Source organism: Pygocentrus nattereri, chromosome 4 (genome assembly GCF_015220715.1).
Source record: "Pygocentrus nattereri isolate fPygNat1 chromosome 4, fPygNat1.pri, whole genome shotgun sequence".
Lineage (NCBI taxonomy): Eukaryota > Metazoa > Chordata > Actinopteri > Characiformes > Serrasalmidae > Pygocentrus > Pygocentrus nattereri.
In genome coordinates this window covers 31,330,889-31,346,892 of record NC_051214.1, presented here as the reverse complement: position 1 = coordinate 31,346,892, position 16,004 = coordinate 31,330,889, and the positions used below count along the sequence as shown (strand labels likewise).

The 16,004-nt window shown below is 39.8% G+C and overlaps 1 protein-coding gene across 1 annotated transcript in view; it reads right to left on the bottom strand.

Moving 5' to 3' along the window:
• pinx1 (PIN2 (TERF1) interacting telomerase inhibitor 1) overlaps nt 1-15,667 on the bottom strand; it is a 28,027-nt gene extending 12,360 nt beyond the window's left edge. Inside the window, exons 1-6 of the mRNA XM_017710514.2 lie at nt 15,603-15,667; nt 13,505-13,614; nt 11,802-11,894; nt 11,585-11,666; nt 9,587-9,676; nt 4,935-5,017 (exon numbers count right to left, since the gene is read on the bottom strand). Of these exons, the coding sequence (XP_017566003.1) occupies nt 4,935-5,017; nt 9,587-9,676; nt 11,585-11,666; nt 11,802-11,894; nt 13,505-13,614; nt 15,603-15,621 (477 nt within the window). The 5' untranslated portion in view covers nt 15,622-15,667. The remainder of the gene's footprint in view (nt 1-4,934; nt 5,018-9,586; nt 9,677-11,584; nt 11,667-11,801; nt 11,895-13,504; nt 13,615-15,602) is intronic.
• Between the last annotated feature and the right edge of the window lie 337 nt (nt 15,668-16,004).

Sequence of the window (16,004 nt, the reverse complement as noted above, 5' to 3'; positions counted from 1 at the left end):
GTCAAACACACTTTTTTGGGTGTCAGCCAAAATGAAAAAAGACAAAATTGCAAAATATAAATTAAGAATAAATAAATAAATGAATAAATAAACAAGCAAGCAAACAAACCATAACAAAAATAGCATAATTCACTGCCTTGGATGACCAACTGCTCTCTGTTCTTAAAACGTCACTGGAAATAAATATCATGCTATAATAACCTTAGTATATTTGTCAGCTTTCTCAGTTTTTGGTTTGGTTCTCAGGCAAGTGAACCTGAATTTAGTTTTGACCAATAATTTTCCATGTCAGTTGCATCACTTTGTTTCACTGCATGAAAACAGAAAATATACAGGCCATCAATGATTTTATGCTTTAATGGGACAGAAAATGACAGTTTTACTTGCACTAGCAAAAAAGTGCATGTTATGTACCTCGCTACTAGAAAACATAAGTGATTTAATGTGAGCATGTTAATAAGAATGTGAGTAGGAGGAAAGACAGCATGGTCAGCTCATGCCTGGGTTCTCCTCAGCATGCGTTTAAGTTAGTGCTACTACATTTACAGCATTTAGCAGGCGCTCTTATCCAGAGCGACTTACAAGAAGTGCTTTGTCAATTTAGAGAAAGTATCTTTGCTAGTTACCAATAGCTTAGAGAAAAAGACAGTCCTGGGCTCAGATACTGCTAGAAACAAATATGTCACTGCAGACACCAAGAGAAAAAGAAACAGAGTTGAACGCAGAACTCTGTGCCATTCAATGCAATACAATAACATACAATAATGCTACTAATTGTCTTTGCCTCCTAATTAATTACTGGGCTTTCACCTTGAAAAGAAAAAAAAAAAGCCTACAGTCCTTCTTTAACTTTGACAACCTCATCCCTGCCTCTGCATTTCAAAATATTCCTACATTGTATTTTTCAAATAATCAGACCGTCGTATGAGGATTTCACTGCACACTACACTGTGTATCTGATATTTTTACAAAATATCAGATAAAAATAATGAGTTTCCCTTTTATCCCCTAGAAGAAGAAAAAAAAAAAAAAAAAGAAACAGGCGCTCTCTCTCCCTCTCTCTGCCTGTAAAACAGAAAATGTTCTGCCACCAAGCACCCCGTTTGGCTCCTTCCAGAGGAGTCCGTCTCTCCGTCATCTTTGTATTGCGGTGTGCTGAGTATGACAGTGATGGATCGCAGTTCGGCCTGCAGATGGACAGCTTCTACATTTTTGCAGTCACATGGTTACTGCAGCCAGCGTACACTGACGCCTCTAATGCCAAGCCAGGCCTTCCAAGCCCACCACAAAGACTGCATTTCTGCCTGAGCCTCACTCAAGGAACTATGATTAAGAGATTCCATGTTTGCAAAATTGCGTCATGCAAAGCTTAATTGTTTACACAGTTTGGGAAAAGGCAAGATTAAGTATCATTAAAATCAACTTTGTGAGGAAACAAAAGCAAACTAAACAGTGCTACCCAAACTAGGGTCTAAGACATGACAATTTTGTGAATATTAAGTGGTCACAAAGATGATAAAAACACATAACTGATAGCATTACTTGATGTCATTTTATATTTTACATTTATAGGCTACACTTAAACGGTATACAGTGCTTCTCTGGCTGTTATCAGTTGCCAAATGTGAATGGACAATTCATATACATAAATAATGCTGAATGGGGAGACCTTCTCAATTTTTTGCAGTTTTGGTTTCTGTTTAACGCTTCTTATTTGTCACCGTCAATGAAATGGTCAGTGAAGCTTTTTTTAGTGTTATAATAAGTTATCCTCGTGCATTAGGTTTGGATGCATTTTGAACAGAGATGGCATGTGAACACTGTTTTACCAAAATTGAATATCAGCTGATATTAATACAGATTCAATATTTTTCCTCCAAAAACAACTAAACCTTAAAACAAGCTGTTCTAAACTGAAACACTTAAATTTTAAGTAAAGCAGGACATCATGCTAAACCACTCAAACACCATTACCCCACAAGGAAAAAATACACAGCTGAAGGCGTGATATTTTCACAGATCTATTGCAGGATGGGATTAGATTTATTATTCTCCCCCTCAGATATCCAATCTAGCGTTCTACTGATATCAGTCTGATACTGATATCAATCAGTACCAATAGCTTTAAATGACCGGTGTCTAAATGACTGGCGATTTTGGTGTTTATGATGGTGTTTTGAGTTCCAAAGAATCAGTTCAACGTGCATCACTGTTATTCACACAGACATGTAGCAATTAAGTCAAGTTTATTTATATAGCACTTTTAACAACAGGTGTTGTCACAAAGCAACTTTACACAAAAATCCAGGTCCAAGCCCCCATGAATGTCGCCAGTGGTGAACGTCACAAGGAAAACTCCCTAAGAGTTAGAGGAAGAAACTGAGTAACCAAGACTCAAAAGGGGAACCCATCCTACTCTGGTCGACACCGGACAGCAAACAGCATTAGTACAAAATATTAGAATACAAAAGGGGGGAAAAAGCAGAAGGAGCAATGGCTAATTTGATACTTTGAGTTTATACAGGAGCAGCATTATCTGAAAGGTCAGTTCATGCTATTAATTTTTCTGATAGCTCTATTCACATCAGAGAATCATGATCATACTAGGTCGTCAATAATTATCAGCCGGAATTTTGCAGATACTGGTTAAAACTTCAAGAAATCAATTTTGCCAATTACTATTGGCCAGGCAATATATTGACCAGGCCCTAACCTAAAACATGATTTCCTTGTGGTTCACACATCTCCTCTCTGCACAGGCTTTCTTAAATAAAGTAACAGGGTGTCCGGCAGACGAGGGGTGAGTTGGGACAGCCTTTTGTGAGTCTGTGCATGTGCGTGCGTGTGGTGTGTGTGTGTGTCAGGGAGCATTGTGACAAGAGATAAGGGGCTGGCAGGAAGCTGAGCGAAGAGAGAGGAAAACCCCTGGTGCAAGAGGTGGAAAAGAATGCTGCCAAAACCTGGAGCAAGCAGTCGCACAGCCATACCTTAATCAGCCTTCACAGTCCCATTTTCCTTATTTGCTACCTATTCTACACCAAAAAGCAGAATAATGACTCAATATGCTAATTGCTTTAGTGCGTTACCACAACGCTCAACACATCCCTTCAGACGAAAGCTGAAGATGTGACTCACCGCTTCGAGAATTATTCCGCTAACATTTCCCGAAACTATTTCTTATAAGATATCAGCCTCAGGGTGCACACTGCTTACTCAATGATACAGCTCCCACACTAGCCACAGTAAAAAATAAATAAAAAAGTAACACCTCATTTGGCCTTGATGCCTTGCAAGTACACAGCATAATACAACCTCCTCCTCATCCACACTTCCTCTGCAGGCCTTACAGCCTGCTCTTTTCCTGGGCTTGCCACCAGCCCTCGCCGCATAGCCTCTTGGGATACCATTGTGATTCTGCTCAGATTGGTTTTCGATCTGGTCAATGAAGTCCCTCCTGAACAGCACAATAACAAACCGGAACAAAACGATTACTGGGAACAAAAAAAAAATTACATGCTGCTAACATTTCCAATTTTGGGCAGAGAAGGAACGATGGCTATTGTGTGGAGTTTTGCTCAGTAAGGAGGGTGTTTAGCACAAACTAAGAATTTGAAACAAATTTTTTCCAGCTGGTTGATGGTTAAAAAGCTCCAATATACATCTTAGATTTTAGAACAAACCTTTTTTCCCTTCAACTTTATTAACATGATAATTTCTCTATGTACCTAACAAATTAGATACCCTTTAGTTAACAGTCCATAGGCATCTTTCTTATAATGAAAGCCCTCCTTTCAGCATTCAATGTGCAAATATCTGACTGCAAGAATCAACGGATCCAACTTACCAGATTTATCCAAATAATTAAACACACACAACAGACATGCTAAGATTTATGTGCCTGTCTTCCTTGAGTAAACACCGGCACTTAGCAACTGAACAGCTGAAATCAAAACAGAAGATGTCGAAAAGCACCTGTAACCAACACCCAAGCAGAGATATCAATAGCCTTAATTTTTCACAACCTGGCATTTGCCTGTGCTATATGTTCGCTGCCAAGTACCCCATACATGAAGGAATTACTTTAATTAAGAAATAAAACCACAAAAGGAAAAAACAACAAACCATGTTCTTATAATCAAAGAATTTACCCAAAACAAAGCCTGAGCAATAAAAAGAGTTAATGCTAAATCATCTAAGGGCAAATACATCAGCATGCTTCTTCACAAGCCACAAGTACGAGGCACAAAGTCAAGTTGAACAGAACCTGTAACAAATAAGGACCTCTATAGGTTGTGACACATTATAACCACCAGACCAAGTTAACTCTACTGAGCCAAAGAGCCACATAAGCCAAAAACAACTTGGCAGTGTAAGCCTCCCAAACTTTAAACTAACTTTCCAGGGATTTAAGTGTCATCAGAAATTCCTTTTTCTCATTTCATCATTTCCCATGCCCTGAAGGACAGCAGGCAACAAACGTCCGGGGAAAGTAACGGATAGCACGCTGACTAAAGAACGGTACATGATGTGACCACAGTGGGGGCGAGTGGGGGGAGGGTGGCGGAGAGTGGGGGTGTTAATCCGTTAATGGGATTTCTGCGCTTTCCCCGCGTAGGCCATTCCAACCGCACGCCATGACATGGCTAATCACCAGCTCACATCCTGCCGCGGGCAGCTCACGTGACCCAGAGATGGTCAGTGGTGTTTACAGGTAGAATAAACTGGAGTGAGCAGTTGTCAGGAATACTGCAGAGCAATCATTCATGGTCAAAAGTTTTAACGCCTCTTAGACAGCCTGTATCATACTCAACAATTTCCCCATACATCTGTTTTAAAGGACTGAAATGTTGGGTTACTGGTGTTTTAAGGCAAAAAAAGCCAAGTCAAATCAATCACTTGTGAAAACAGTAGACGAGTTACAAAGAACACTTTACCTCATCTTCATTTCTGGCCTGCTTTGATCTTTTCCCAAAGATGCAAGCGAGGTCTGTCTCACTGCGATTAGACAGGTCCTTTCCTGTAAGAAAACATTCAAAAGAGAGAAACTTTTATAGACTTCTTACATCTCACTTCTTTGTCTGTGCTGGTCTAACTCTGGAAGATAAAATTTGCTTTCTACATGTTTTGATACAACTCAATTCACTGGCTTCCATGAATAAATAACACTGTCAAATTCTGAGGTGGGCATGGAAGGTAACGCTGGTAGGTCTTGCTGAACAACAACCTCTTGTAGTTAAAAGAGTCATTGTTTATGGCACTTTCTGTAACATGAAAAGAAAATGTCTCCGGCCTCAACCTGTTGACAAATGAATATTTTTCTAAGGGGGTTCTAGTCTGTAAATTAGTGATTTAAATAAGGGTCGCAGGACAGTTTTGAACTCCTGCCGAGAGGAAAGGTTTTAAAGGCAAAAGAGGGCGCGCTGCGTGGTCACAGGGGATAAAACGGACGAAGAAAAACAAACGATGCAGGGACGGCCCCGCCTCGCGCCTCCCGCTTTCCAGCAGCTCAAAGGCTCCAGGAGAGCCCGGGCGCCCGTCTCGGCCTACAGGCCTGTTCGTCCAGCTGCATCCTCTTCCTCCAAGCAGCCCCTGATAACGGCGGGTTATTTATTGCTCTAAGCTCTTTTTCTCTCTGCCTTTCAAAGGGGGAGACCTTGCCTCCCCGTAACAAGTTATCCTGTAAGGAGGCTAAACAAAAGGCTAGCTCACACAGACTGCCTATTGATCCAGTGGAAATCAAATGTTGTCCAAAAACATCTTTTTCGCATTTCTTTCAGGCATCCATCAGCTTGTGCAGGCTTTGTGGGGTATGTATCAGGGCCACCAAGTGGCTTTAAGTCTGGTTTTTCAGATTTTTTCCAAAGTGGCTGTGGGTTGTTGGCAGGATATGTTGGTATGCTGGTGCAGTTGAGGTGCTATGGAAATCCTGTTGGGAGCAGTTGTCAAGGTCACCGTTGAGATGGCGATGAGTGCCATGGAACTCCGGCCAAACCAGATTAGCAATCACAGAGGCTTTTTTGGATCAACTTGCTAATCTGACAACCAACAAACTAATTGACTGCCTTAGAAGACACCCGGACAGGATCAAAGCTTTCACTCTCTCATTTCAAAGAAAAGGAAAAAAATCTTTCTGAAACACAAATCTTTCCCTTAAGCATTTGTGGTACTTTCTCTACTGACAGAAAACGATCACGTTCGAGTGTAGGTGTTCCTTTAACTGAAGGAACTGTACGAGCAGCCAACAACAATGTAGCGAGCTGTAATGTATCATTCCTCAGATATGATAACGACCTACTAAGCTCTTCAAAAAATAAAGGGCAATTATTTGGCAAAGAGTCCAAAACTGGTTTATGCATCTAGTGCGTAATGGATTGACCTACTCAGCCACATAAATGATGAAGTACTGCAGTTCAATGCACATCAAGAACTTCTGGATCTGTTGATAAATGGGCATCCAATTAAAACTGGGTTACTGGTTTACATTGCTAGTGCCTAGGGTGGGCAGCGGAGACATGAGTGCCTATCCCCAACACTGAAGGCCATCAATCTGTGACGCGAACTGCATGGGTGAAAGCCAGTTGGAACAGGGCAAGAGAGACAGTGCTGCAGGTAGCAGGCTTTCTGCAATGATTACCTGCTTTTCATTCATGACACATAAGTACTATTTTGAAGAGGATTACTTCTCCACAGGGAGGTGGGGGAATAAATGTTATTTTATAAACAGGACACCTAACGTTTGAGAACAGCTAGAATTGGATAAGAATCCTTGTCTAAGTGAGAGATGGGAGTGGCTATTTGATTTGCCTTTATCCCAGAAAAGAGTACAATACATGTCAAAACATTTAATTTAGCCATTATTTCCTTTATCCCAACAATCAAGCTAGGGTCATGTATATCCTTCACTTTATAGAGGTCATCTTTAAAATTCAAACCTTTTTTTTTTTAAAGGCAACTAAAAATTATTGATGTGGTGGACTGTAACAGTACCAAAATCATTGAGAAACGGCAGTAAAAATTGCATTAGGCCACCTTCCCATGTAAAACTAATTCCTTTTGAATAGTACTATAGCTAGATTTTGCTACACTGTGATGTTTCAGTCTTTACTGGCCTTGAGAGGCATATCTCAGAGTATCGGCATGATACTCTGGTTATGAATCAGGATAGCCGGCAAGAGCTTACTGGTCCCCCGCTTTTTGTGTCAACTTGAAATAGGTTACATGTCTATGCATTGCAGAGCCCCTCTAAGCCTCAGCAGATATAGCCTTGCATAAGCACCTGCTGAACACAGGCTGCCTTCAACTACTTGAATATGTAACTGGTTTATCTCTAAATCCTTCTCCTGGCTGTGGGTGAAACGAGGCACACCTGGCACAATTACAAGTCCAGGAATTCTGCAGGTCACAGAACAATACCAAGAGCCTTGGATAAGACCCTAATGCCTTCACAAGGGTCAATCTCAACGAGGAACCTTATGTGATGACACATAGACCTGGTAACTAATGCTGCTCTCTTCATATTTCAAGAAACATGCAACCTTGAGTTAGTGAGTCAGACTTACATTACACACAGCTATTAGTCGGTTAGTACAGCTTTTGTTAGACACTGATTGCTAAGTAACTATATTAGCATCTGTGTATTTCCACTGGTAACCAAGAGACAAAAAGCTGAAGTTCTGGTTCTACTTGCTAGTTTTAATCCCAGAAGCAGGTCAAACAGACTGACATCATGTCACCAGAGATGGGGCAACAAAGGCAACATGAAACTTGAGTAGTAGCTCTTTCAGGACATTAGACCCCTTAAAATCTCTTTCCTTTTCTCATCTCGTCATAACTAAGAATTAGTAAAGCAGGAGAAAGAAAAAAAAACAAACAACAACAAAGTGTTTTGTGCATGAACTTCCGCATATGTTTTTTTTTTGTCCTACAAATATGAAAGACTGCGATCACTACGAGTTAAGAGTGCACCAAGGTCAGTGAGCTCGTCCAAGACTAAGGTCAAGGATACAGGTTTGTCCGAGGACATGCACTCGTGTGTATGAGTTATCTATTTCTGGGGACATCCACGTTCACCCTGTCTGCAGGGACAACAACATTCCGTCTCTCAGCTAAATAAAGGACCTGAAATCACACAGACAACAACAGCAGCATGCACCCATGCTCTGCATTATCTGCAAGACTCATCAGGCACTGATTGAGGCCATTTTGAGCTGCAAATGTATCGGCCAGCACTCCTCACAGGAAACAGGAAGTCATGCTTTTAAGCCTTGTGCAACAGTAACTTGTCAGGTGATAAGAGATGAGAGCACTTTTCCCCACATTCCTGGGATTTAAAAAAAAAAAAAAAAAAAAAAGTCACTAAAAATATGACCAGTGAAAATCATGTCTGTCATGAAGACAGACACACTTATGCATCACCAAGCGCAGCAATTTTAAACATTCAAATTAATGGAACACCACAAGTGTGTTTATCATTATGCAACTGGTGAAGGTTAGAAGCTCCTGGCACGTTCCAAGCTAATTGTCCAGGTGGGTTGTAAGCCACTCTCTATTCCAGAGGTTGTTCTCTGGTTAAGCTGACCGCACAGTGCTGGCAAGTTGACCTACTGCAGCACTGACCCATGAGCTGCTCCTACTGCTGCCAAAGAACTCCAGGTTCAAGCTCTCACACGCACAGAAGGAGGGAGAAGGGGCAGGTCATTAACCAAAAAGGTTTAGTCAGAGGTGAGTGCTGCACAGTACTGTACAGGAGAAGTAAAATCATTCTTTTGAACATAAGATTTATTAAAGCATTATGTTAGAGGATTTCCATTCATCTTGAAATATCAAGACAAAGAGCAGCTGGCATTTTCAAAGTCTAACATTTACATATATTGCATAATTAAAATGCAACAGTAAAAAAACAACAGTAGTGGAGATTTAAGGTTTAGTTCTGACAATGTTAACACTGAACAAAATTACACAGAAGCCAACAACTAAACTTTTTTTTGTATTCAGTATGCCCATCCTTTACCTTTATTACAGCCTCCATTCTGTTCAGGTTACTTGCTCTTGTTGTCTTATAAACTTCGCACCTCATACACTTCTAGTGTCTACATACAGATGGAATTATGAGAACTCCCCTACTACAAGATACACCCATTTCACAAAGCCAGCAATTTTATTATTCACTAAAAACATGTCCTAACATCTTATATTTCAGTTTATATGAGGAATAGGCTTATAAGTCCTCACTCTCACAGCTACATATTTTCACAGTAGTTACCAAATAATTCATAGCAATCAGAAAGCCTGGGTGATAGGCTGATGAAATCACATAATCAATGATAATGGACAAGCAGCATGATGGCGATAGCGATTTTTAACTAGAAAATACTGGGCTAATTATTTTAAGATATCACCAAGGCCTAGTACTTACTGAAGGAAAAAGACTGAGTAGGATGTTTTGTTAGGACTTGAAAAGCAAACCTGCAGGTAAAAGGGTTAAAAAAAAAAAAAAAAAAAAACCCTCAATCTTTGGGCCCAGCAAAACAATGCTCATTAATATAGGCCAAGTGCACTGATAATACAGACAGTATGATTGTCATACCTTTGGTAAATTTCATATAATGGACCCTTTTTCTGGAGGTCTTGGATTTCTCCTCCAGATTGAATCCTTGTGTCTGTTCCTTGGCAGCTTCTAAACACAGAATATGACACTGTATTATGCAAAATTGAACTGTGCTGTCACAATAAGTAAATACATAATGACTAGCACATGTATGCAACTCTTAAGCCATCAGCATTATCTGGATTACAACGGACACCATGACATTTTGTGCTGTAATTTTCATTTTGAAAGTACTTCTGAAAAATGCTGTTTGCATAATTATTCAATCATTGTGCTGTGGAAGCTCCACGTTTTCACAGATGGAAGATATTGTCCTAACAAGGACACAGTAGGCTTACAATAGATAGAAACAGAAATCAAGTTATAGACATGCACAAGATATGGAAAGGTTATAAAATAACATCCAAGTGTTTGGATATCCCAGTGAGCATTGCTGGTTCAACTGTGTGAAAAGGAAGCTCCACCATATCACCCAGGCACTGCCCAAGCACGGCTGTACCTCAAAACTCACCATGAGAGGAAGAAGGGACTGGAGTAAATGTGCACCAGTCAATGATATCAAGAGCTCAGCATAAAACTGGCCAGTATGGGAGGGTGGCTAGAAAGAAGCAACTGCTGAAGGAAGGCAACGTCTGGAGCTTGCCATAAAGTACCAGAGTGACCCAGCTAAAATGTGGGATAAGGCTTTAGGGTCAGATGAGACAAGAATTAAGCCAAAATTCTAAATGCTGTGTGTGATAAAAACAGCCCATTGCTCAGTAAACATCCCAAAAGTGAAGCATGAAGGTGGCAGCATCATGCTGTGGGGATGCTTTTCCACAGACAGGACTGGGCAATGTTACAACTTAAGAACAAATTAATTGTGCAAAACACAGGGAGACACTAGAATGCGACCTGGTTTGGTCTGCTAAAAAACTAAAACTTGGAAGAACTCCACTTTTGAGTGAACGATCACAGGCACTAAGCTAAAGAAGCACAAGAGTGGATGACAACAACAATGAACAACCAAAAAGTGAAATGTTTTACAATGGTTAAGTTAGAGTCTGGATCTCAATTCAATCAGGAATTTACAGCACTTTGAAAATCGAGTCTACAAGCAGCAGTCAACTAACCTGAACAACCCAAAGTAAATCCTGAAGGGGGGGGGGGGGGGAGACGAGTAAACATTACTGCTGAAAGTGTGCAAAAACTGGTAGAAACCCCAATAAGTTGCTGTTTTTGCAGCAAAAGAAGTTCTATCAAGTACCAGTCTGAAGGGTTTAAACACTTAAGCAAGCTGCATTTTCAAGTGTATTATTTTTTAGCCTGAGGACAAAATGAATTTTTTGACTTTTAAACTTTAAGAGCATATCGGTTTGCAATTCTAATACCAGCTGGAACAATCAGTGCATCATTTGTAATCAAAATAAATCTGTCTCTTTAGGTGGTTGAATCCTTTTCAAGGGACTGTATTTGGCATTATTCATTACTTCAAGTGTCATAGTGCAGCACTGAAGAGAAAAAACCTTGATTTCATCTCAAGGTCCTGAGAACTGCCTAATAAACTAAACCAAGAGGAAAAGAGCAGGCTGAACATTAAACTGAATGGTAATTAGGAGTTTGCAAATCTGTTTTGACTGAATTATTAATTTTAATAACTAGACCGTAAAACAGTTCACAGCGTGATGCACAGTAAATGACCCCATCCACCGAGTCCCATGCGTTACAACAGCACCACCAAGTGGCAGACTGAGAATGTGGGAGAAATAAACAAAAATATAATCCTTTAAAAAAATAACATGTAACCGTTTTAAATCAAATATCATGCCCGAAGACTGCTGGGATAGGCTCCAGCACCCCCCGCGAACCTGAGGGAGAAGCGGCTTAGGAAATGGATGGATGGATGGATGGATCATGCATCTTTTATTAATATTTTTCTTTATAATCTTCATGATGACTTGACAACAGGAGTTAGCCAAAATGCCATAAATGAGCTACCTTCAGCGTTGTTCTGGCCATGGCAGTTGTTGAGTTCAGCAAGAAGCAGATTAAAATCATCCTGATGGGCAATCCAGTTATCCTAGAAACCACAATCAGCTTTAATATTAATCAGCCTAAATAGTAATCAGCCTTAAAATTAAATTATTGATGTGATTAAAATGCTTAGAAAAAAAATACAAGAATCAGGATTTACAGAAGATTCACAGAATCTCACCTCATTGTAGACTGTGGCACCTACACCCAAACTGTTGTTCTTCACTTTAACTTTGACGTGTTCTGTCTCACCCTGTTCATTTTTGCCAAGACCCTATAAGATCAACAAAGAACACAACAATATTATCCATATTACATCACTGCCTTACACAGTTAATGGTCTTCATCTGAGCAGATTGAGCAAGAGCTTGTTTTCTGATTAAACAAATAAATTAGCATTTATCTTAACTTTCAGTTATGCAAAGCAAGTGAGTCAATTCATTAGCTATGAAGTTCTTGTGAAAAAGTGGCCATGTTGGAGCAGGGTAAGCAATAAACTCTGTAGACCAACAGTGAATTTGACCGGTCAAGGTTTCACACAGCAAAATTTCTTGCTTTGCCACATAACCTTAAGCATGGTTCAATCGAAGGCCAGATTTTGTGTCATGCAACAGTGGATTACTTTTTACCAGGATACACTGCCACAGCAACGTATGCAGCATGCCTAATTTTCTAAGGGGCAGATTAATTTTAGACTGGAGACAGCTCAAACCAATCAGGGCCATGCTTTCAGTGAAGGTTTAGAATAGCTTTTGAAAACTTTATTCATCAGCTATTAAATTGTTTTATAGTATAACTATTTTTATAATCTGCAATCAACATACCAACCAAGAAGGCCACAGCAACCACTTAGCTACCCCTTGGTGATGTATTGGCTGAACAACCAATCATATGAAAAATACTGTTTTCCAGCATACAAACAAATAAAATAAATATAAAAAAGGCAATTATATTAGATTTTTCTACTTAAGCAAACCTGTTTCAACTCAGTAGTTATTTGCCAGGTGTGTTAAGAGCATGTACATCAGTTCAGTTCACAGTACTTTATTAGTCCCAAAAGGGCAATTCATTTGCAGCCTTCTCGTCCACACACACAACTATACATATATACACACAAAAACAATATAACAATCATTTTAAAAGACTATTATCTGCATTTAATAGCTTGATAGCAGAAGGAATAAAAGATTTGGAATAGCGATTTGTTCTACTGAAGGGCATAATCACCAAACTGTGCTGGTCACCAGCCCTCCAGGAAAAGTTTCCCACCCCTACGTTAGATGAAAGTGATTTTAAAAACCATTTTTAAATAATAAAACTCACAGAATTATTAGTAAACTTGATCTCAACATATGTATTTCACTGTACTTCATTTCACTTTGTGAAAAATCCTGTCATTATTTATGAATTCCTTGTCTATAAAATACCACTAAATAAAGAACTGTCAGTCAAGCATTGTTAGCTGCTGCGGAGTCTCTTTAACCAATTTATAATTTATATATTCTGTAACTGAACAGTTACAACCTGCAGGCAATAATGGGCAAACAATTTGGTTCAATAATACTGAGAAACCAGCTTCAAATTTCTTCCCAGACAACTCATGGGAAAACTGCTATAGTGCTATACTGCTATCAAAACCTGGCCTCACTGATGCTCTTGTGCCTAAATGCAATCAGTCCTCATAGCAAATGTTCCAAAATCTAGTTTAAACCTTCCCAGAGGAGCAGAGGCTGTTACTGCTGTAAAGGGTCCTTGCTTTCAGGAGAAATGCTGGATAAGCAGGTGTCTACAAGTTTATGCGTATATAATGCATAATGTAGTGTGTTAAAAGAAACAGCAGTTACTGTGTAGATTAAGGTGATGTTATAAGCAAATATATATTACCTTTCCTTTAGACCAGCCCATTCGCTCCAGCATCTTCTGGCCAAACTTGGACTCATCTTTGCTCCATGCGCTGTTCCTCGGGTCCACAGACCACTTCTGCTTACGGCGAGCTGATAAAAACAGAGATGAGTAGCTAGCAGTCTCAGTTTAATAACCATTGCGTAACTGGGCAAGATATGTACCTATAAACAGCTGACTACAGCAAGAAACTTCTGAAACTTCCAAGTTTGTTTAGATCAGATGCAACTGCAACCTAAATCATGTCAAGTTATCAGACAGGAGGAAATGTCAGTCCCAGTACTCAGGTCAGTGTACAGCACAGTTTGTCACTGCTCAAACTAGAGGAGAACAACTAATCGAATTTCATTTTCGATGCTGACTTTGGTTTCCAAGTACAAAAACAAGACAATTGAGATAAAACAACTGAGATATAACAACTACGGTGCCTCACACTTTGTAATGATGCTCTCGTTTGTCTGGTGTTAAAAGTCCTGCGTGCCCCTTTCCTTTACAGCAATGCACATTCACCCCTCCCTAAAGCTCAAACCCACTTGTTCCAATTTTGACATCCTTAATTTAAATGGGAATTCCAAGATTTTTTCATAATCTCTCCAAAATTAAATCCTTAAGATGTAAGCAAGATGTAAAAAAAAAATAAGAGCAGTTTGATACAAAATAGTCCATTGTACAAAACCTACAGAATCAAAACTGTTCAGAGGTCACGACAGAAACCATACATTTGAAAGAGTTTAATGCCTCTGAAATCTACCTCACAGAAAGTTATAAAGCCCTCTGAAAGAACATGGGGGGAAAAAATGACATTTTAAAAAAAATTATTTTAAAAGTTCTTGCATGCGATATGAGTTTTCTCCAGATAAATTCCTGAAACAAATGTTTTATATTTGAGACCAAGCTCAAAATAAAGTGGTATATTGCAGTCAGTTTCCATTAAAATAGGTCCAATCATGATCTACAACTTTCAGCACTAGAAAACACGAACAGTGGGACTTGAGGAGATGGTGAGTGGAATGCTACCTGAATGGCAGGGCAGAGGCGGAATGGGTAAAGCCCACTGAAAGTATACCACTGACAGTTGACTGTGGAACATTTAGTAGCAAGGAAATTCCAAGACTGGACTTGTTGCACAGGTGGCATCCTGTCACGGTACCTCACCGGAATTCACTCAGCTCCTGAGCTATTCTTTCACAAATGTTTGTAGTAGCAGCCTGCAGGCCTAGGTTCTCAGTTTTATACACCTGCGGCCATGGAAGTGAATGGAACACTTGAGTTCAATTATTTGCATGGATGGGTGAGTGAATACAGTGTGGCAATACAGTGTATCTGTAGATAATTTCTCATTATCTTGAGATAATTAACTCGAGAAAAACAAATCTTAGGTCATCTCGTCAAGGTTCAAGACTGTGGTCTGTGAGGTACATGAGGCGCGCCGTAGGGCAAACCAGTACCCAGTCACTGTCGTTACAGTAAAAACTCAAGACGGGTTCACCGGTCGGTTCGGATAGTAAACAAAATGGCTACATTTGCGTTGTATTAATCACGACTCCTGGTTCTCATCACTACCACTGTAAAGAAATCTGACTGGGGAAGTTACTTTATAGTGAACCATTTCACATCAGCCAATCTGAACGTCTTTGTTTACATCTCGACAAGTGAGTTACGCAGACTTTTTGTTAACCTACATGGACGGATTACCCCTTTAAACTCTACGCGTTCATGAGTCGATCCAGCCGTGCAAACTCAGCACTGCTGCCATGCGGGATGAGCTCGTCAGCTCTGGACTAAAGCATGACTAGTAAATTCGAGTAGAACAAAGTAAAGCAGACGTTGTACAAACTAAGATACTCGCATAGACAAAAAGCACGAAATGCTCAGGAAAGAAAGACAGACAGCTCTACTTCTCGCTAGCTAGCTAGGTTAGCATATCAGGCTAACCTGAACAGACGGACAGATTGAATGGTTTTTAAAAGGAAACCGATTCGACTAAAGCATGTCACCACACACACACACGTTCTATACTGGTAATAAAACACAAATATCAGCAAACACTAAAATAAAGTAAAGCAGACTATTTACTCACGTTCAGCAAGCATGGACATCTTGGGGTCCTGCAACACGTGGCAGGAGCCGCTGGACTGCCCTTCCCCTGCCTGCGCAGCATTGGCTGTTACTTTTCTTGCAACTGACAAAAATACGTTTATATATTAGATATGTATATAATATGTAAGATGCATGTATAACATGTATCGTATTCAAATATTGTTCACATGGACTAACCAATTTAAAGATATTTTAGAGAATTACCTTTATATTTACGGTAAACGTGGTATCACTAGAGGGCGCCATAGTAGCGTTTTATTTTCTGCAGCCTGCGCCTGGCAGTTCATACTCATATAGTTCCTTAAGAAAGATTCAGTTTGCTACTTTAACTTTGCTTTGGTTTATTCGAATCTTAATCTTAAAAGGCCTCCATCTAACCTCC